The sequence below is a fragment of the Scyliorhinus canicula genome, chromosome 1 (assembly GCF_902713615.1).
Source record: "Scyliorhinus canicula chromosome 1, sScyCan1.1, whole genome shotgun sequence".
NCBI lineage: Eukaryota > Metazoa > Chordata > Chondrichthyes > Carcharhiniformes > Scyliorhinidae > Scyliorhinus > Scyliorhinus canicula.
The window spans coordinates 82,131,854-82,155,436 of NC_052146.1; the positions used below are offsets into that span (position 1 = coordinate 82,131,854).

General features: G+C 44.9%; 1 protein-coding gene across 1 annotated transcript in view; it reads right to left on the reverse strand.

Annotated features, from left to right (window-relative positions):
• Positions 1–23,583, reverse strand: part of mmp11a (matrix metallopeptidase 11a) — a 121,620-nt gene that overhangs the window by 20,665 nt on the left and 77,372 nt on the right. Inside the window, exons 3-6 of the mRNA XM_038794163.1 lie at positions 19,660–19,803; positions 11,621–11,754; positions 7,728–7,969; positions 2,185–2,389 (exon numbers count right to left, since the gene is read on the reverse strand). Coding sequence (XP_038650091.1) covers positions 2,185–2,389; positions 7,728–7,969; positions 11,621–11,754; positions 19,660–19,803 — 725 coding nt within the window. The remainder of the gene's footprint in view (positions 1–2,184; positions 2,390–7,727; positions 7,970–11,620; positions 11,755–19,659; positions 19,804–23,583) is intronic.

A 23,583-nucleotide genomic window follows, 5' to 3' on the forward strand; every position in this document is an offset into this window, starting at 1 on the left:
GAGACAGAGAGGGAGACAGAGACAGGCAGAGAGGGAAAGAGTCAGAGAGAGAGAGAATACTGACATTGTTGCTCAGGGATGTGTTAAGCTGCAGCTAGTCACTGGAAGAAACTGGTTCCGCCACCCCCCCTCCCCCCCCCCCCCCCCCCCCCAAACCCCCAGCAACCTCTACCCTTCCTATCTCACACAAAGCAGCCCTTTAACCAACCAGTCACTCAAAGTTCAACAGGCCCTCTTCCCGCCGCTGATCCCGTCAGTTCAGGACTTCCTGATCACCAACAACCAACAGAAAACAATGTTACAACCCAGCGACTAAGAAAGAGAGAGTGAGAGAGAGAGAGAGAGCAAAGGAGAGAGAGAGAGAGCTTAAAGAGAACATAGAACATAGAACAGTACAGCACAGAACAGGCCCTTCGGCCCTCGATGTTGTGCCGAGCAATGATCACCCTACTTAAACCCACGTAACCCGTATACCCGTAACCCAACAATCCCCCAATTAACCTTACACTACGGGCAATTTAGCATGGCCAATCCACCTAACCCGCACATCTTTGGACTGTGGGAGGAAACCGGAGCACCCGGAGGAAACCCACGCACACAGGGGGAGGACATGCAGACTCCACACAGACAGTGACCCAGCCGGGAATCGAACCTGGGACCCTGGAGCTGTGAAGCATTGATGCTAACCACCATGCTACCGTGAGGCCCCTTTGGAAACGCTGGAAAATCTCAGCAGGTCTGGCAGCATCTGTAGGGAGAGAAAAGAGCTAACGTTTCGAGTCCAGATGACCCTTTGCCAAATCTAAAGACAGAGAAAGTGGGAAATATTTATACTGTGGAGTGAGAATGAAAGGTGAGTCATAGCAAAAGAAACCAGGGAAATAGGGTGCTAATAGCACCAGAAACCACGGGGAACCACGGGGAAAGAGTGCTAATGGCAGTCCCCAGAGAGAACAAAAGGTGTGAAAGGCTATTATATGAGAGAGAGAGAGAGCGAAAGGCACAGGAAGTTGTGCAACTGAATATATTTTATGCATCTCGATGCCAAAAGGAAAGACAGCAAACATCCATATGCATATCCTTGGTGAATTATATGTGTACTTTTGCCCATTCAGGAGATGTGGGCTTCACTGGCAATGCCAGCATTTGTTGCCCATCCTAATTACTCTTCAGAAGAGTTCAGAGTTAACCGCATTTTAGTCCAGACCAGGTAAGGATGGCAGATTTCCTTCACAAAGCACATTCGCGAACCAGGTGGGTTTTCATGATAATCAATAGTTTTATGGTCACTATTACTGATACTAACTTTCCATTCTAGAATGATTAATTATTTAATTTGGGGGATTTGGACGCATGTCCCCAGAGCATTAATCATGGCCACAAGTCCAGTGACATTTCCACTATTCTACCATCTCCGCCTTTCAGTCTGCCTACAGATCTTACATCATATCTATAGCTTCAGCAAAGTTAGAGAAAGACTGTTCAGATCCCTGCTATGGTGCTCTTAGTTGATGACCTCTGAGTCGGTGACACTCTGAGGGTCCCACCACTGATCAGTACTGACACATAAACCCCTCCAGTCCCAATACTGGCCAGTACTGACCCATTGACCCGCCAATACCGTCACCGACTCATAAACCCATCCAGTAACACCATTGACCTGTACTGACCCGTAAACCCCTCCAGCCCCACCACTGACCAGTACTGACCCATAAACCCCTCCAGTCCCACCACCAGTACTAACCCGGAAACCCCTCCAGTCCCAATATTGACCAGTACTGACCCATTGACCCTCCAGTACCATCACTGACCCACAAACCCATCCAGTACCACCACTGACCAGTGTTGACCCATAAACCCCTCCAGTCCCACCACTGACCAGTACTAACCCATAGAACCGTCCAGTCCCACCACTGACCAGTGTTGACCCATAAACCCCTCCAGTCCCACCACTGACCAGTGTTGACCCATAAACCCCTCCAGTCCCACCACTGACCAGTACTAACCCATAGACCCCTCCAGCCCCACCACTGACTGGTATCTCTGGACAAGTGCACCATTTCACACAGGTAGTCTTTTTAATTAGCTCACCCTGAGGTGGTTTGGAGAAGATAATGGGTTCAAAGGTTAAAAAATTGAAGGGGCGATTTTAAATATATTAAATGATCAGAAAGGAAATCGAACCTTGGAAGAACCAAAAGTTCCCCGCTGAGTCCTCAAATCCAGCATCGATGTGGTCAGGAATTCCCCACCAGTGTCGGGAAGCCAGTGCTGGGTAACCAGGCTGCAAGTGTCGGTCTCTCAATCGCCACACATATTTGGATTTAAAAAAGAAGAGTTCTCCACGGATCATTGACACAGCATCAAAGTCAGTCTCACAGGCATTTAACTGCAAATGAATAATTGATAACGGTTACAGAAATCCGGATAAACAATTATCACAAAGTTCCAGTGACTCCATAGTGCTGCCACCTGTCACCACCTAGCATCATTACAGGAAGCCCATACCACACACATTGCTTCAAAATTCAGTTCAGATCCCTGCCATGATGTTCTCATTGGGGTTGTTCCTCAGTAATGACCAGAGAGCCCAGACATTTGCCTCTGAAGTTCAATCGCACTATCATTGCTCAACCCACACAATCAACATCCTGCGAGTCACCATGGTCCCAAACTCAACTGGACTAGCCTTATAAATATTTTGGCTACAAGAACAAGGCTGAAGCTTCTGCAGAGTGTAACTCATCTCCTGAGTCTCCAAAGACTACCTCCAAAGACACATGTTATAAATATCGAGTTCATGGCTCGTCGAAACCTGTTAGAGGTAATGTTTAGTTCTGGGATGATTAAGGTTTAACTGGAAGAATTCTGGAAGGGGGTGGCGGGGACGGTGTCGAGGGTGGTTGGATCCAGGGTCAAACCAGGGTGGGGACTCGCGATTTTTGGAGTTGCGGTAGAGCCGGGAGTGCAGGAGGCGAAAGAGGCCGGTGTCCTGGCCTTTGCGTCCCTAGTAGCCCGTCGAAGGATTCTGTTACAATGGAAGGATGCAAGGCCCCCAAGCGTGGAGACCTGGATCAGTGACATGGCGGGATTTATAAAATTGGAAAAGGTCAAATTTGCCCTGAGAGGATCAATACAAGGGTTCTATAAATGATGACAGCCTTTTCTGGACTTCCTGGCTCAGAGATAGGTAACTGGGTCAATAGCAGCAGCAACCGGGGGGGGGGGGGGTGCATTATTGTAGTGTTTATTCTGTAACTTTATAGTGTGTTAATTTGCGTTGTTGTTAAAATGCTGGGTTGTTCATGGGGATGGGGCGAATGTATATGATTGTTAATATTATTGTTATTTTCGGTATTTTACTAAGGTGCGTCAATGTTGTATAAAATCAAAATTTCTCAATAAAAATTATTTTTAAAAAAAGGTTTAACTGTTGAAAATGGGATATGCAACCAAAGCAGCATGAAGACTATTACACATAAACGGTTGGGGCCATGTTGACCTAAGGGGTTAACAGCTGGAAAGGTAAGATCAAAATGCAGTAGGTGGGCTTACCCAGCTGGAGAATTGGAGATGGGTGTGCCTACACAACTGGCAAATAAATGTAGTCAAAGGAGTTGTTTTGTTTTGAGAGTTAAAGCTTCAATTGATTTAGAAAGTACTCATTGAGTCTTGGAAGGCCACATCATCATAAAGGTGGGTGAAGCTTAAGGAAGTTCTAGGGATTCAATTTATCTGTGTTTTTGCTGGAGGAGTGAATGGCCTACGGCAGGACAAAGGACATTAGCGGAAAAACTGCTGCCGTGAGCAGGCTCCAGGCAGAAAATGTGTTCCTGTTAGCTGGCTCAGTGCTGTAGGGGCTCAGGGGACGTCCCAGGAGACGTTTGAGAGCTCTGTGCAGTTAGGGCTCAGGAGAAGTCCTGGGGAGCTGAGAAGGTGGAAGACAGTCACTGGCTCCATGCTGAAAGAGACTGCTGGGGAGATTGGAGTTTGGTGAAACTCAGAGGCAGGGCCAGCCCAGTGATGCCAGCCATCTATTAAAGAGCTGCGATTGCACAAGTATGTAGAGGCTAGAGTGCAGACTCAGAAAATAAGGGGAATATAGTCTCATGAGATGAGATTTAAATCTTGGGAAGCGTGCAGTTATTGAGGCAGTCTGAGTTGGAGCAGCACTGAGGGAATACAAAGGCTAGATCTTCAAAAGTGAAAAATGTGGAGTCCCTCGTGAGAGACAGAGGCTGGGATTCCCAGTTGCGAGTCTGCCTCACTACTGTTGCTAAGAGGATGGAGTATTTGGCACTCAGCTAAATCTCCCATTCACTGCAGCAGGACTGGAGAATCCCGCTGCCGCGAACGGACAGAGAATCCCGCCCAGAGTTTCAATGAAGTTGGTTGACTCACAGTGCTTACTGAGAGTTGAGTGGGTTGTTGAGAAATCCATGGGATCAGTTTTGGTTGCATTTGCCATTTATTGTGCCGTGTGGTGCGTTCAACTAGAGTTTACCTGTTAATTTATGTGTAACTCACATTAACCCCGAATGTTAGAGTAGAAATTAGATGTTGTAAATTGTTTTATCTTTCTGACCTTGTATTGTAAAGTTTATTTTTGCTTGTTCAAAACACAAAGTCCTGTGGAATTATTCTCTGAGCAGTTGTCTTGAATCTCAAATTTTGTCTACTTTAACCAAACTTTTATTGGTTCCTAAAAGGAACTTACCAAAAGCTTGGAGGTCTGGTCTAAGATCATAATAAGTGGAATGGAATACTCCCCACTTGCCTGAATGCGTGCGGCTCCAATAACACTCAAGAAGCTCAAAACCATCTGGGACAAAGCAGCCTACTTGATTAGCACGCCTTCCACAAACATCCACTCCCTCCACCACTGACGCACAGTGGCAGCCATGTGTACCATCTACAAGATGCACTACAGGAACTCACTAAGGTTCCTTTGACAGCATATGGATACACCACATGGACAGTGGCAGTTCAAGAAGGAAGCTCACCACCACCTTCTCAAGGGCAACAAAGGATGGGTAATAAATTTTTGCTTTGCCAGTGAGACTCTCATTAGCGAGTCTCCTGAAGACACAAGCCTGAAGACACAAGCCTGAAGACACAAGCCTGATGATAATGCCCATTGTTTAATGAGTGAAACTAAAAGTGGGTGGCACAGTGATTAGCACTGCTGCCTCATAGTACCAGGGACCGGGTTCGATTACGACCTTGGGTGACTGTGTGAAGTTTGCAATATGTTACTCGAGGGACCTTTGAGGAAATTGGGTCCAGAAATGATATCAAACATGTAGCAGGCAATTTAGGGGTTAAACTGACTACTAGTGGGATATGCCTATACCTGGCCAAGTTACATTGTTCCAGTCAGACTTAAACTCGTTAGTAGTAATACACAGAATGCCCTAGATCCATTGTTCTTTGGGATACTCCTGCCTGAACAGCTATTAGCTCATTACAGGTCTGATGGCTTCTTTATCCATCACTGAAAGGTTAAGTTGCCTATCAATAGAATGGCTCTGTTCTTTTGTTAAACAGGAGTGAGAAATCAAACAGTCAAGATAACGATGATAGGTTCAAGCCTGGAACCCCAAAGAACCTTTTTTGGAGGGGATGGATGGAGCTTAGAGAAAGAATGCTGTTCTGAACAGTTACACAGGAGAAGACTTTGGAAATCAACCGAGGGAGGTTGCCACTGAGGCAGGCTTTGGAAAAGGGTTCTGAATAAATTACCCTAACAGAAGAAGAATTGCTTCATAAATGCAGGTATACCCTTTGTCTGCCTGTGTAAGTAGAACAAGAGCTGCATGTTCTGGTAAAGTGCTATTTAATGGGAACTAGTGTGTTAACGTTAAGAAACTACGGGCTGGATTCTTCCGCCCCACCCACCGCAAGAACACTACGGGTGAGCCGCGGAATATGGAGAGGTTCATAGTCCTCGGGCGGGATTCTCCAGTCACCCGGGGGGGGGGACGCGGCCAGAGATTCCAGCCCTACATCTAATCTGTTATTGTTCGGGTTGAAGTTTCAAAGTTTAAATATTGCTGTTTTTTCTTTCGTTTTAATAAAGTTTGTTATAAAATAACCAATATATTTCTTATCTTATAATTACTGGAATGAATCGGTCTTTCCACGCCCTCTTAAAACTTTAAGAAGTTATGACTCTGGTCCAGTCTCTTAGCCATTGTTGAGATCTGACCAAGCATCCATAACAAATGAATGAAACTAAAAGTGGATGGCACAGTGGTCAGCTCTGCTGCCTCACAGCACCAGGGGCCAGCGTTCGATATCAACCTTGGGTGACTGTCTGTGTGGAGTTTGCACATTCTCCCCGTGTCTGCGTGGGTTTCCTCCGGGTGCTCCGGTTTCCTCCCACAGTCCAAAGATGTGTAGGTTAGGTGGATTGGCCATGATAAATTGCCCTTTAGTGTCCACAGATGTACAGGTTCACTTGTATAACCCAATGAAGCATTATTACATGGAACTGATGCAGGTTTGAGGTGTCAATGACAATGTTGGCCCCGATGATTGTATGACAAGATAGACTGGCAGTGGGTGTTCACGCTGCCATGACGGTGAGTATCTGTAATGTGACTGACCCGTTGGTTAATGCATCACTGTGGGCACAGCCATTGCCAAAACCTGATAGCATCTCCAATATGATTGGTTGTTTTAGTTTTGTGGTGATATGCATCACTGTAAATACACAAGAGGTTAATGTAAATACGCATAGACTAGCTGGACACGAGAGGGAGCACCGGAGACATCATGACACAGACATTCAACCAATAGGCCAGTAAGATAGGACACGACCAATGGGCATTCACGATACACACAGCGGTGACACTACCATAGGAGGGCATTACTCCAACCCATATAAAAGGACACAGCATACATGATCTTCCTCTTTCCAGTGGAGACTGTCAGTGAGTACACAGGGTTGATTTGAAACACATCACACCCACCACCTGGATTGTAGCAGACTGGTTCGTCAGTCTGAGTAGCTATAGCAGGATTAACAGGAGAGTCGAATCCAAATGGGAGAATTATTAACAGTTTAATAAATGTGTTAAAGCTATCTCCAAGTCTGAACCTTCCTTTGTCAGAGTGCACATCAAGGAAGTAGCTTATGCTACATCAAGAGCATAACAAAACAATGAAAGTTGGGATTTTCTCCAATTCGCTCTCCCCTCTACAGGAGAAAGTTGGCTGGAGTTCTAGTGGACATGACGCCCTGGTGCTCAAACAGGGTGTCCAGTGTCCAGTGAAGCTCTGGCAGGATATGATTCAGTAAAATTACCAGTGACAGAAATGCTGAAACTGTCCCTTTCATGGAGGCAGAGTTAAAGTTTGAACTCCATTTATTTAGATGTTTTCCAGATGATTTAATAAGGTAACTAGAAATTATTTCCTTTGATGGAAGAGTCCAGAACAAAGAGAGATAACCTTAAAGTTAGAGACACTGTTTAGGAGTACAATCTGAAACACAAAGTTTAATTGCTTCCTGATTTATGGGTGCTGGGAGACAACTGAAACTTTCTGGACTGAGATTTATGGATTTTTGTTGCTTAAGAATTTCAAGGGTTAGAGGGTAAAGTTACCTAAATGGAGTTGAGGTATCAATCAGCCATGACTTAACTGAATGGTTGACATACTAAAAGGGCTGAATGGCCTCCTCCTGTTCCCATGGTCCTGTGTCAAGGTTTCTGTCACTGTACCTCATTTCCGTGACGTTCAACCCTGGGCAATTCATTGGTTTCCATGTCCTGGTCAAAGTGCTCATGTCCATTGTTCCGAGAGCTGCCATATAAATACTGTATCCCTTGTTTGTCATCCTCGGCCAGACCCAGTGGGTAGTGGGAAGTGTAATAAGGTGACATCAAGGATTTTGGGATTCTTGAATGTTGCAGTCCAAGGACGTGGCCAAACTCGTGAGCTGTGACTTGAAGGAGGTCAGTACCTGTCCATAGAATAAAGGCCAGAGTGTCACCGACCTGGTGTCCACGACAACACCACCGCAATGTTCACAGTAATCTTAATCGCTGTCTCTTCTGAAGGTTCAAGGTGCCCTTTGAATCCCATATCCAATTTACTCCCACAATCTCCAACTTTCCCCTCCCTGATATCTTTTCATGTGTGAAGCTGTGAATGATGTCAATGGGCTTTTCCAATAAAAGAGCCACATCCTCACGCACAGCATCACACATGCATGCTTCCCGGCACACACCCACGAATACCCACCCATGTGCACACATACACACATCAACTGAAATCCATCTGCATGTACACACACACAATTTCATACACACATCAACACAGACCCACCCACGTGCACACACATACATACACACAGTTTTATACACACATCAACAGAGATCCATCCACATGCACACAGTTTCAGACACACATCAACAGAGATCCATCTGCATACACACACACACACACACACACAGTTTCATGCACACAGACCCACCCGCATGCACACACACCCACAGGTTTATATGTACATCCCCACAGACCCACCCATGTGCACACACACTCACAGTTTCATACACACATCAACACAGACCCACCCACATGCACACACACACACACACATTGTTTTATACATACACCCACATAGGCCCAGCCGTGTGCACACACACTCACTGTTTCATACACACATTCACACTCAATTCACAGTCTGACTCTCCCCAGCATGGAAAATAATCAGGCCGCAGAAGCCAGTCCAGCAGACCTGGTTACCAATTAAGGGAGGTGAGATGGGAATTCTGTCCCTCAAAAGTAGGACATCCCGCCTTGTGGAAATGCTGACCAATTAGAGTGTGGCCAGTTTACACTAATGGCAGGGCCACCAAGAGGGGAGGCCAATGTTGGTACTGCAGCTCGGCTGCAATGTGGTGAACTGTGCTGGATCAGTCCAGCAGGTGAATCAGGGGTCTCCCTTGGTGCTGAGCTGACAGGTCACAGTAAGAGGGGTGAATGGAAAGGCTGGGCAGGGCTTGGGGCAGAAAGAAACCGGGAGGGGTTTGTATGCGCTTTGGTGGGGAAGCAGGGGAGCAGCCTGTTAAGGAGGGACCCCTTCCCCTGCCCAACACCAATTCGTGCAGGGAAATCAGCCAAACTGGGCATTGGGCACAGACCTCCTGCTACCAGTTAAATCCTTATGGGGCCAGGATGAGGGTGGAATGAAATCCCCATTTAAGGGATTCAATTGATTCACTAGCAACCAGGCCAGCCAACACCTGCGCAGGTAGGCAGCAGGTGGGTTGTTCAATGGATCTTACCCTGGCCTCAAACCCACCATGTGGGGAGTTTAAAATTCAGCCCCATTTTCCAGATTCTGTGAAAGATTTCCTGCCGGTCTATACCAGTTCAGCAATTCACTACTCATGGGCTGGCTTCTGATTTTGTGCATTTGTGGTGAACTTGTGCCTCAGTGTGGACTCTCGCCAGGAGGGAGATCCACTCAGGGTCTTGGTCCTCTGGCTTGACCCCTCCTGCCAGTAATACCCAATCTGGAACCCTTGCTACAGAATTTCACTCCTCATATTGGTTTGAATTCCCGTGCGGTACCTGGTCAGGGTGGGGAAGGGGCCAGAAGAGATGGACGTAGAGAGTGCAGAAGAGGGGTTGGTTGGTGCCTTCACCATACTTTGGTTCTGTCTTCACAAATGAGGGCACAAATCAGATAGCAGAAATGCTGGGGAACACAGGGTTTAGTAAGTGGGTGGAACTGAAGGAGATCAATATTTGTAGAGAAATGATGTTAGGGAAATTGATGGGATTGAAGGCTGATAAATCCTCAGGGCCTGATAATCTACATCCCAGGGTACTGAAGGAGGTGGCTCTAGAAATAGTGGATTGATTGGTGGTCATCGTCCAAGATTCCATAGACTCTGGAACAGTTCCTGCAGATTGAAGTGTAACCAATTAACCACTGTTTAAAACGGGAGGTAGAGAAAAAATGGAATTATAGACCAGTAAGCCTTACGTTGATAGTGGGGAAAATTCTAGAATCCATTATCAAAGGTTTTATAGCAGAGCACTTAGAAAACAGTGGCAGGATTTATGAAGTGAAATCATGCTCGACAAATCTATTGGAATTCTTTGAGGGCGTAACTAATAGAGTTGATGAGGGGGAGCCAGCGGATGTGGCATATTTGAACTTTCAGAAGACTTTTGACAAAGTCCCCTTTAGGAGATTAGCATGTAAAATTAGAGTGCATGGGATTAGGGTAATGTATTGAGATGGATAGAAAACTGGTTGACAGACAGGAAACAAATGGTAGGAATTAAGGGGTGTTTTTCAAATTGGCAGGCAGTAACTAGTGGGATACCGCAGGTATCAGTGCTGGGACCCCAGAAATTCACAATATATATTAATGATTTAGATGAGGGAACAAAATGTAATATTTCTAAATTTGCTGATGGCACCAAGTTGCGAGGGAGGGTGAGGTGACAGGAAGATGCAGAGATCCTTCAGTGTGATTTGGACAAGTTGAGTGAGTGGGCAAATTAATGGCAGATGCGGTATAATTTGGAGAAATGCAAGGTTTGGTAGCAAAAATGAGAAGGCAGACTCTGAATGGACATAAATTAGGAGAGGGGAATGTGCAAGGAGACCTGGGTGTCCTTGTGCACCAGTCACTGAAGGTAAACAAGCAGGTACAGCAGGAGGTAAAGAAGGTAAATGGTATGCTGGCCTTCATAATGAGACGATTTGAGTACAGGAACAGGGATGTCTTACTGCAATTAAATGGGAAATTGGTGAAGCCACACCTGCAATATTGTGTGCAGTTTTGGTCTCCTTATCTGAGGAAGGATGTTCTTGTTCTAGAGGGAGTGAAGCGAAGGATTACCAGAATGATCCATGGGATGGTGGGACTGATGTATGAGGAGAGATTGAATCAGTTAGGATTGTATTCACTGGAGTTCAGAAGAATGAGTGGGGGATATCATAGAATCCTATAAAAATTGTAAAAGGACAGGTCAGGGTAATAATAATAATAATTGCTTATTGTCACAAGTAGGCTTCAATGAAGTTACTGTGAAAAGCCCCTAGTCGCCACATGCCGGCTCCTGGCTGGTACGGGAATTGAACCCGCGCTGCTGGCCTTGTTCTATGCAGGAAGGATAGTTCCGACGGTGTGTGTATCCAGAACTAGAGGTCACAGTCTGAGGATACAGGGTAGACCATTTAACACAGAGGTGATGAGAAATCGCTTCACCCAGAAACAGGTCGGCCTGTGGAATTCGTTATCACAGTAAATAGTTGAGGCCAAAACATGAATGTTTTAAAAAAGCAGTTAAATATAGTTCTTGGGGCAAAAGAATCAAAGGATATGGGGTGAAAGCGGGATTAAGCTATTGAGTTGGATGATCAGCCATAATCATAATGAATGGCACAGCAAGTTGAAGGGCCAAATGGCCTCCTCCTGATCCTATTTTCTATGTTTCAATTCTCTTGGCAGTCAAACCTCTTTTAAATGTATAACTGGGATGTAAGCGTATCTGGGAATTACAGTATTTATTGCTGGGAAATATTTATACCCTTCCTCTATTTTCAGAGGAGATAAGGATGTCTGAGTCCAGTTGTGAGCTCACTTACCCTTGCTACTGTCAGTGGTCCACAGTTCATCATAGTCAAAGTGAATATTCCCTGCTTGTGGGGTTTGAGGATAGAAAGCGTGTGCTAACACACCGCCAGGGCCATCGAATGGTAGGTTATCTCCGTGCCAATAGCTGCAAGGCAATAAAGAAACAACCTGACATTATTCCATTCAGACACTGGCAAGTCGTTTTTCAACAAAAATGGTATCTGTAGCAACTGGCAAAATCACAACAAGAAAACTAGCAAATTCACAGTAATCTCTCTCCTGAAGTCTCGCTGTTTTAATCTCTCTCTCCTGAAGTCTCGCTATTTTAATCTCTCTCTCCTGAAATCTCACTGTTTTAATCTCACTCTCTCCTGAAGTCTCACTGTTTTAATCTCTCTCCTGAAGTCTCACTGTTTTAATCTCTCTCCTGAAGTCTCGCTGTTTTAATCTCTCTCTCTCCTGAAGTCTCACTGTTTTAATCTCTCTCCTGAAGTCTCACTGTTTTAATCTCTCTATCCTGAAGCCTCGCTGTTTTAATCTCTCTCTCCTGAAGTCTCGCTGTTTTAATCTCTCTCTCCTGAAGTCTCACTGTTTTAATCTCTCTCTCCTGAAGCCTCACTGTTTTAATCTCTCTCTCCTGAAATCTCGCTGTTTTAATCTCTCTCTCCTGAAGTCTTGCTGGTTTAATCTCTCTCCTGAAGTCTCACTGTTTTAATCTCTCTCTCCTGAAGTCTCGCTGTTTTAATCTCTCTCCTGAAGTCTCGCTGTTTTAATCTCTCTCTCCTGAAGTCTCACTGTTTTAATCTCTCTCTCCTGAAGCCTCACTGTTTTAATCTCTCTCTCCTGAAATCTCACTGTTTTAATCTCTCTCCTGAAGTCTCATTGTTTCAATCTCTCCCCTGAAATCTCACTGTTTTAATCTCTCTCCTGAAGTCTCATTGTTTCAATCTCTCCCCTGAAGTCTCGCTGTTTTACTCTCTCTCTCCTGAAGTCTCATTGTTTTAATCTCTCTCCTGAAGTCTTGCTGGTTTAATCTCTCTCCTGATGCCTCACTATTTTAATCTCTCTCTTCTGAAGTCTCACTGTTTTAATCTCTCTCTTCTGAAGTCTCACTGTTTTAATCTCTCTCTCTCCTGAAGTCTCACTGTTTTAATCTCTCTCTCCTGAAGTCTCACTGTTTTAATCTCTCTCTCTCCTGCAGTCTTACTGTTTTAATCTTTCTCTCTCCTGAAGTCTCACTGTTTTAATCTCTCTCTCTCCTGAAGTCTCACTGTTTTAATCTCTCTCTCCTGAAGTCTCACTGTTTTCATCTTTCTCCTGCAGTTTTACTGTTTTAATCTCTCTCTCTCCTGACGTCTCACTGTTTTAATCTCTCTCTCTCCTGAAGTCTCACTGTTTTAATTTCTCTCCTGAAGTCTCGCTGTTTTAATCTCTCTCTCCTGAAGTCTCACTGTTTTAATCTCTCTCTCCTGAAGCCTCACTGTTTTAATCTCTCTCTCCTGAAATCTCACTGTTTTAATCTCTCTCCTGAAGTCTCATTGTTTCAATCTCTCCCCTGAAATCTCACTGTTTTAATCTCTCTCCTGAAGTCTCATTGTTTCAATCTCTCCCCTGAAGTCTCGCTGTTTTACTCTCTCTCTCCTGAAGTCTCATTGTTTTAATCTCTCTCCTGAAGTCTTGCTGGTTTAATCTCTCTCCTGATGCCTCACTATTTTAATCTCTCTCTTCTGAAGTCTCACTGTTTTAATCTCTCTCTTCTGAAGTCTCACTGTTTTAATCTCTCTCTCTCCTGAAGTCTCACTGTTTTAATCTCTCTCTCCTGAAGTCTCACTGTTTTAATCTCTCTATCCTGAAGCCTCGCTGTTTTAATCTCTCTCTCCTGAAGTCTCGCTGTTTTAATCTCTCTCTCCTGAAGTCTCACTGTTTTAATCTCTCTCTCCTGAAGTCTCACTGTTTTAATCTCTCTCCTGAAGTCTCGCTGTTTTAATCTCTCTCCTGAAGTCTCGCTGTTTTAAACTCTCTCTCCCCTGAAGTCTCGCTGTTTTAATCTCTCTCCTGAAGTCTCGCTGTTTTAATCTCTCTCTCCTGAAGTCTCACTGTTTTAATCTCTCTCTCCTGAAGCCTCACTGTTTTAATCTCTCTCTCCTGAAATCTCGCTGTTTTAATCTCTCTCTCCTGAAGTCTTGCTGGTTTAATCTCTCTCCTGAAGTCTCACTGTTTTAATCTCTCTCTCCTGAAGTCTCGCTGTTTTAATCTCTCTCCTGAAGTCTCGCTGTTTTAATCTCTCTCTCCTGAAGTCTCACTGTTTTAATCTCTCTCTCCTGAAGCCTCACTGTTTTAATCTCTCTCTCCTGAAATCTCACTGTTTTAATCTCTCTCCTGAAGTCTCATTGTTTCAATCTCTCCCCTGAAATCTCACTGTTTTAATCTCTCTCCTGAAGTCTCATTGTTTCAATCTCTCCCCTGAAGTCTCGCTGTTTTACTCTCTCTCTCCTGAAGTCTCATTGTTTTAATCTCTCTCCTGAAGTCTTGCTGGTTTAATCTCTCTCCTGATGCCTCACTATTTTAATCTCTCTCTTCTGAAGTCTCACTGTTTTAATCTCTCTCTTCTGAAGTCTCACTGTTTTAATCTCTCTCTCTCCTGAAGTCTCACTGTTTTAATCTCTCTCTCCTGAAGTCTCACTGTTTTAATCTCTCTCTCTCCTGCAGTCTTACTGTTTTAATCTTTCTCTCTCCTGAAGTCTCACTGTTTTAATCTCTCTCTCTCCTGAAGTCTCACTGTTTTAATCTCTCTCTCCTGAAGTCTCACTGTTTTCATCTTTCTCCTGCAGTTTTACTGTTTTAATCTCTCTCTCTCCTGACGTCTCACTGTTTTAATCTCTCTCTCTCCTGAAGTCTCACTGTTTTAATTTCTCTCCTGAAGTCTCGCTGTTTTAATCTCTCTCTCCTGAAGTCTCACTGTTTTAACCTCTCTCTCCTGAAGCCTCACTGTTTTAATCTCTCTCTCCTGAAATCTCACTGTTTTAATCTCTCTCTCCTGAAATCTCACTGTTTTAATCTCTCTCCTGAAGTCTCATTGTTTCAATCTCTCCCCTGAAATCTCACTGTTTTAATCTCTCTCCTGAAGTCTCATTGTTTCAATCTCTCCCCTGAAGTCTCGCTGTTTTACTCTCTCTCTCCTGAAGTCTCATTGTTTTAATCTCTCTCCTGAAGTCTTGCTGGTTTAATCTCTCTCCTGATGCCTCACTATTTTAATCTCTCTCTTCTGAAGTCTCACTGTTTTAATCTCTCTCTTCTGAAGTCTCACTGTTTTAATCTCTCTCTCTCCTGAAGTCTCACTGTTTTAATCTCTCTCTCCTGAAGTCTCACTGTTTTAATCTCTCTCTCTCCTGCAGTCTTACTGTTTTAATCTTTCTCTCTCCTGAAGTCTCACTGTTTTAATCTCTCTCTCTCCTGAAGTCTCACTGTTTTAATCTCTCTCTCCTGAAGTCTCACTGTTTTCATCTTTCTCCTGCAGTTTTACTGTTTTAATCTCTCTCTCTCCTGAAGTCTCACTGTTTTAATCTCTCTCTCTCCTGAAGTCTCACTGTTTTAATTTCTCTGTCTCCTGAAGTCTCACTGTTTTCATCTTTCTCCTGCAGTCTTACTGTTAGAAAGGCATGGTCTAGTCAGGGATTGTCTCATGGATTTTTTAAAGGAAGGTCTCGTCTCACAAATTTGATTTAATTCTTTGAGGAAGTGTCAAGAAGGTTTGATGAAGTTAGTGGATATTGTGTACATGGATTTTAGCAAGGCGTTTGTCAAGGACCCAGATGACAGATTGGTCAAAAAAGTAAAAGCGCCTGTGATACAGGGCGATGTGGCAAACAGGATAGAAATTTGGCTTAGTAACAGGAAACAAAGTGTAATGGTCGATGTTGTCTTCTGTGATCTTGTCTTGCAATGAATCTACAGAACTGCTGGTGACTTAACCAGAACAACGCTTTATTGATTTACACATGGTAAGGTGATGATCGGAATCAATACAGACCAAGTTATCATTGAGTTACAGTAGACTCTCCTGGAATTACCCTTATGTGTGACTGTCCTCATATACGCCTTACAACCATCTGCTGGTGGCCGGATGTCATCTGACTGATGACTCCAGACTGCATGGTAAATCTTTACTGCCACCTGCTGGTTGGTGGTCCCACTACAACTATATACAATATTGTCTACAGGCATATTACCATAGTCGATGGCTGACTCTGCAAATGGAAAGTTGTTTCAAGTGGTGTTCCACAGGGCTCGGTGTTGGGACCCTTACTGTTTGTGTTATATATTAATGATTTGGACGTGAATGTGGAGAGCAAGATTTGGAAATTTGCAGACGACACAAAGAATGGCAAGCAGTGGACAGTGTAGAGGATAGCTATAATCTCCAAAATGATATACATGGGTTGGTGGAGTGGGCGATAAAGGGGCAGGTGGAATTTAACACAGAGAAGTGTGAGGCCATGCATGGAGGGAGGTCAAACAGTTATAGAGAGTATGCAATAAATAGGAATATACTACGAGGGGTAGATTAAATGAGAGATCTTGACGTACAAGTAATCAGGTCCCTAAAAGCAGCAGTTCAAGTAGACAAGGTTGTAAAGAAAGCATATGGAATGCTCTCCTTCATTAGCAAATGGTTAGAATATAAAAATAAGGATATAATGTTGGAATTGTATAAAACACTGGTGATGCACAACTAGAGTATTGTGTGCAGTTCTGGTCACCACATTACAGGAAGGTCGCAATTGCTCTGGAGGGAGTGCAGAAGGAGTTTACAAGAATGTTGTCAGGGCTAGAAAAGTGTAGCTACGAGGAGAGATTGGACAGGTCGGGGTAATTTTCCTTGGAACAAAGAAGCTGAGGGGTGACTTGATCGAGGGGAATTGATAGAATGGACAGGATTAAATTGCTTCCCTTGAGGGTGAATTCTAGATCCAGGGGACATAGATTTAAGATAAGTGGCAGAAGGCATAGAGGGGACATGAGGAAGAACTTTTTTTACAGGGGTAGTGGGAGCCTGTCATTCACTGCCTGAGATGATGGTGGAGGCAGAGGCCCTCAACGCTTTTAAAAGGTACCAGAATCTGCACCCTAAGTGCTATAAGCTACAGGGCTATGGACCGGGTGCAGGAAGGTCAGGTTAGAAAGTGCTTCTGGGTGTCCTCGGGCTGGCAACACGGTAGCGCAATGGTTAGCACTGTTGCTTCAAAACTCCAGGGTCCCATGTTCGATTCCTGACTTGGGTCACTGTGTGGAGTCTGCGTGGGTTTCCTCCAGGTGCTCCGGTTTCCTCCTACAAGTCTCAAAAGACGTGCTTGTTAGGTGAATTGGACAGTCTGAGTTCTCCCTCTGTGTACCCAAACAGGCTCCGGAATGTGGTGACTAGGAGATTTTCACAGTAACTTCATTGCATTGCAGTGACAATAAAGATGATTAAAAAAAAGAATGGACAAGGTGGGCCGAATGGCATCCTTGTGTGCTGTAACTTTTTTATGATTCTATGGTTCTAAGGAGACCAATACTGCACACAATACTCCAGATGTGGTCTCACCAGTGCCCTGTACAACTGAAGCATAACTGTCCGACTTTGTAATCAATTCATCTCACAATAAATCATAACACTCTATTACTAATTACTGACTATACCTTTTTTATGATTCATGCACTAGGACTTTTCTGCACCTCAGAACTTTGCAATCTCTCACAGTTTATATCATGTGCCTCTTTTTTATTCTTCCTGCTAAAATGGACAATTTCACATTTTCCCACGTTATACTCCATTTGCCAGATCTTTGCCCACTGACCTAACCATCTCTATCCTTCTGTAACCTTCTTATGTCCTCTTTCCAATTCCAATTCTCTTCCCGCGCTAAGAGACCTTCATCGGCAAGGGTTTATCACTTGAGAGGCGCATTCCACATCAAACGTAGTTGACCAGGAGTGTCTCCCACTCTTAGCGGGCCAGCCATTGGCTTGTTGGGAAGGATTTGCAAGTTGTCACTCAACCTCTTTGTCCACGTTATGGACGCACCTTCCTCCGCCATCAAGTCCTGGGGTGGGACTTGAACCCAGAGATTCTGGCTCAAAGGCAGGGACACTACTGACGGAACCACAAGACCACATTAGTCACTTCCTTCAAGACCTTAGGGTGAAGTCCATCTAGACCCAGGGATTGTCAGCCCACAGACCCAACAATTCACTAAATACCACTTCCCTGGTGATCGTAATTTTCCTGAGTTCCTCCCTCCCTCTTACTTCCTGATTTCTGGGATGTTACTTGTGTCCTTAATATACAGCTGTGGTGGGAAACCTTCGACCTGGGACCATATAGGGTCCCCCTAGGTTCTGAGTATGGTCCATGAGACATATTGTTGATAGTTGTCCATGCGAAGGGTTGCGCCACATTTCACTGATTTCCATCTGTGTAGATTTTTTCCCTCCCGGTATGACTGAAGTGTTTCACACGTAAAGTGAGGGCAGGTGAAGTGAGATGTGTGCTGACCACTCACAATATTGACTGTGAGAGGCTGCACCTCTCTGTGTCCAAAGTGTAAATATTTATTTTGTTTTTACCATTTGAAGTTGATGATTTTCTAGTAATATCTAAATGATTAAACATTTTCTATAACTTGTTATGAAATATTTGACATGTATTAAATGTATTTAATTTCATTCATGGGGTGATGGTTAGTGAACAAGCCCAATTTCACATTCTGGGCTCACTGAGATGAAGAAGGGCCATTCATTTGACCCACTCACTAACCTAGGTTGCCCAATAAACCTGTTCAATTCATCTGCCATCTCCTTATTTTCCATTATTAATTACCCAGACTTACTTTCTATAGGTTAACTCTTATCTTATTTAAATATTGAGCAAAGCTTTATCTGTTTTTATATTTCTACCTAGTTTTCTCTCACTCTCATTTTCCCCTCCTTCTTAACCTTTTTGTCATTCTTTGCTTTTCTTTCCAATCTTCTGATGTGCCACCCATCTTTGCGCAATTACATGTTTTTTCTTTAAGTTTAATACTGTCTTTAACGTATTTTGTTAACCACAGATGACGGGTCCTCCCGGGGGATGTTTCTTTCTCATTGGTGTGTATCTGCCTCTCCATTTCTGCTGCACGTTCTTGTGGGACCCACTCAACATGGCAGCATCCTAAACTGGGAGATGCAATCTCTGTGAGAGCTTCCATTTCAAGCTGTACATAGAGTCTTTGCCTGTTAGCACATACTGTTTAATTGTGCTGCCCATATGATAGCATACCAACATCCAGAAATGACAAGACAGGCTGTTTGGCCAAACTAGCCTGTATTGGTGTTGATGTTTGACATGAGTGGAAGTCTGAATCCCATGTTTACTGCAGGCACAGCTCACAGGGTTTACCCAGCAGGACACTGCCTCTGGGGAACATTTTATACTTATTGAAAGCACGGCAAATTTCCAAGGTGCAGTGAAGGGATGTGCAATCAGAGAGTCATTGTGGACCTTCAAATGGCAACCAGCAATAGCGGGGAATTCAGAAGGGAAATGTTATGAAGATGTCTGAGTGAGGGTTCCACAATAGCTGTGAGACCCCAATACATTACCAGGTAGCAATGGGTTCAGTGTGCTTCCTGCTGCCTGTATGAATCCACACACACTTCGACAAAGAGTCATCCAGACTCGAAACGTTAGCTCCCTTTTCTCTCCACAGATGCTGTCAGACCTGCTGCGATGGTCCAGCTTTTTCAGTTTTTGGTTCAGATTCCAGCATCCGCAGTCATTTGCTGCTATGTTTGAATCCACACACTAATGGCTGGATTTGCCCTCTGGCCCAGCCCAATTGGATAGCTGCCTTCCAGCACTTCTTCAGTTGTTCAGTGAAGGTTTGGAATGACAACTTTACATCGGTTCTGAGTCCAGGTTAAGAGTATTTATTGGGGGGATATTTTGCATTTGCTCTACTGCATGTGGATTATGATGATGACTTCTAAATCAGAGAGCTCTTTCTCTCCCTCCAGAAACTCTTACCGTGTGAACTCAATGATAATGTCAGCCTCGATGTCCTGTACCTCTGTAAATGTTAAGGGGGTGACTTCACTCCACACGCTCACTGCTTCAGCAATAGTGCGTCTGACTTTCTCTTTGCTCAGTTGCCAAGGAAATCGCACGATTCTAGAAGAAGGAAAAAAACGCAATGATTGTTTAGCACAAGAGAGGTCCAGTCAGATGTGCGGCAATCTTGCAGCTTTATTTATATCCATGAGTTCCCAACATCCACAAACTTCCAGCATTTTCTCTTTGTTTTCAGATTCCAGCATTCGCAATAATTTGCTTTTATGTCAGTAATGCTGGAAGCCTGGTTAACCGAGACCTATTCAGCTGGTAGTGCAGAACCCTTACAGAAGAGGACAGTTTGTAATTTATGGCGTATTGGTATTGTCACTGGACTAGTAAGCCAGAAAAAAACAGGGCAAGATCTAGTTCGAATCCCACCACAGCCGATGGTGAAATTTGATTTCAATAAAAATCTGGAATTAAAAGTCTAATGATGACCATGAAACCATTGCCAATTGTTCTAAAACTCCATCGGGTTCACTAATGTCCTTTAGGGAGGCAATCTGCCGTTCTGACCTGGTCTGGTCCATATGTGACACCAGACCCACAGTTTAGCCCCCTGAATGGAGAGCAGTTAGGGTTGGGCCAGCCAATGACACCCCGATCCATACATGAATTTTAAAAATTCATATATTGCATAATCAATTTCAGCAATATGTTATGATGTGGAGATGCCGGTGTTGGACTGGGGTGAGCACAGTAAGAAGTCTTCCAACACCAGGTTAAAGTCCAACAGGTTTGTTTCAAACACTAGCTTTCGGAGCACTGCTCCTTCCTCAGGTGAATGAAGAGGTATGTTTCAGAAACATATATATGAAGAGGTATGTTTCTGGAACATACCTCTTCATTCACCTGGGAAAGGATCAATGCTCCGAAAGCTAGTGTTTGAAACAAACCTTTTGGACTTTAACCTGGTGTTGTAAGGCTTCTTACTGAGCAATATGTTAAGCAACATTCAGACCTAACAACACATGTACAGCAATGTTTCCACAGGACATTTAGGAATGTGCCAGATAGGGAATGAACAGGTTGTATACAAGCAATGTTCACTTTAAGATATGCCCTGACACAGCTCTGTAGTAATCTTAGAAAGACCATGCAATACAATGAGTCTGACACAGCAAACAGAAGCTACAGAGAACACTGATCCACAGATTCGCTGAATTTCCCCAAACTTGCCATTCAATCTAAGGCACGAAGGACCTGGTAATTGTCAACTAATCACACCGATAAATACTGAGTGCTCACAGCTGAGGTCTCATTGTCTGCAGTGGCGATTTACCACACCGTTGCAAAGCATGGAAGTTATACCACTGCCTACAGAAAGAGAAATTCCTAATCTAAGAGTAGGGAAATTCTCCTTTCCTCACCTCCAGCAGCGTCTTCAGAATGTTCTTTCTCCATTTCTTCGTCTACCAGATTCATTCCTCGCTCAGCTATTGAATTCTTCTCTCGTTGTCGCAGCAACAGTGAACAATACAGTTGCAAAGTTTTCAGAGGAGCCCAAAGTGCCTCATTTTGTCAAGCTGGTTCCTTCACCTTTCCCCAGTGTGTGCCAGGGAGGGGCTGACAAGGAGAATTCACGTTCACTGTCTTCCTTTTCAAGAGATTGTCATAAGACCATAAGACATAGGAACAAAACTAGACCACTCGGCCCATCGAGTCTGTTCCACCATTCAATCGTGGCTGATATTTTTCTCGTCCCCATTCTCCTGCCTTCTCCCCATAACCCCTGATCCCCTTATTGATCAAAAACCTATCTATCTCCGTCTGAAAGACATACAGTGATTTGGCCTCCACAGCCTTCTGCGGCAAAGAGTTCCACAGATTCACCACCCGCTGGCTGAAGAAATTCCTCCTCATCCCTGTTTTAAAGGATCGTCCCTTTAGTCTGAGATTGTGTCCTCTGCTTCTAGTTTTTCCTACAAGTGGAACCATTCTCTCCACGTCCACTCTATCCAGGCCTCGCAGTATTCTGTAAGTTTCAATAAGATCCCCCCTCATTCTTCTAAACTCCAACAAGTACAGACCCAGAGTCCTCAACCGTTCCTCATACGACAAGCTCTTCATTCCAGGGATCATTCTTGTGAACCTCCTCTGGACCCTTTCCAAGGCCAGCACATCCTTCCTTAGATACGGGGCCCAAAACTGCTCACAATACTCCAAATAGGGTCTGACCAGAGCCTTATATAGCCTCAGAAGTTGCTGATCATTTGAGTCCTGGAGCTTTCAGTATTTCCTCATTTGGTTTTCACTGTCTTTATATTCAGGTAAGTATCAGAGGCCAGGAACAGGCTGTCAGGAGAGGCTGCTGTCCCACTCCACCAATATACTGTCAAGGAGACAACGCGGGAACACATATGTCCTTCCCGTCCTCCAACAGAACCGGCAACACTGTTAGGGATTGAAACCTTTGGCAAAAGTGACTTGGTGGGAGGGAAGTAGGTGTTGGATGGAAGTTGTAAATAGTACATGAGGTACAGTTTGTAGGAAGAGTGAACTTGGGGGAAATGGAGAATAAAGAGTTAACTCTAATGAGCATGTGCACAAGAAGCTATGTCACAATGATGTCACTCACTGAGAAGCATCTTGAAGAGTAGCTCCAGCGATGCCATCATTTTATGTATTGAGCCTTCTGCGCTCCCTCCCTTGGACAGCCTTGCTCCCTCCCTCGGACAGTCTCCCTCCGTCCTTCCCTCAGACAGCCCTGCCCCAATATTTTTTGACTACTACCTGAGTCAAAGGTTTAAACCACCTCTGGTGCCGGCGGGATTGGTGGCGCGAGCGGGCCCCATGGGTCCTGGGGGGGGCGCGGGCCGATCTGGCCTTGGGGGGTGCCCCCACGGTGGCCTGGCCCGTGATTGGGGCCCACTGATCGACGGGCGGGCTAGTGCCGTGGGGGCACTCTTTTTCTTCCGCCGCCGCCACGGCCTCCACCATGGCGGAGGCCGAAGAGACCCCCCCTACCGCGCATGCACCAGTGGTGACGTCAGCGGCCGCTGACGCACCGGCGTATGCGCGGACCGGCGAAGGCCTTTCGGCCAGCCCCGACGCTGGGCGGCGTAGCTCCAAAGGCCGTTGGCGCCGGTTTTGGCGCCATCAGCGGGGCGCCAACCCCTCCGGCGCGGGCCTAGCCCCTGAAGGTGTGGAGAATTCCGCACCTTTGGGGAGGCCCGATGACGGAGTGGTTGGCGCCACTCCGCTACGCCGGGACCCCCCGCCCCGCCGGGTAGTGGAGAATCCCGGCCGTTATTTCCCTCGGTGCAGGGTAATCCTGTGTAATCCCGCTCAGGACAGGTCACAGCGAAATCTTGTGTAATTCCACTCGGGACAGGATGCAGCAACACTTTGTTATTCAATGAATGGCACCACACTGGGAACTCCTGAGGAAGAAAGAAACCGTGGCTTGTTTGTAAATAGATCTCTGAAGGCAGGTGGTCAGGTTAATAGGATGGTGAAAAAGGCATATGGTGCACTTGCCTTTATCAATCATGGCATAGATTACAAAAGCAGGGAGGTGATGTTGGAGTTATATAGAACTTTGGTGAGGCCACAGCTGGAATACTGTGTGCAGTTCACGTTGCCACATTATAGAAAGGATGTGATTGCACTGGAGCAGTGCAGAGGCAATTCACCAGGATGTTGCCTCGGATGGAACCTTTTAGTTATGAAGAGAGGTTGGATAGGCTTTGGGTTGTTTTCACTGGAGCAGAGAAGACTGAAGGGCGACCTGATCGAGGTGTACAAGATTATGAGGGGCATGGACAGGGTGGAAACAGCTGGTCCCCTTATGTTTTTTAAAAAACCTTATATTGGCATTTTCAAAATTATATACAT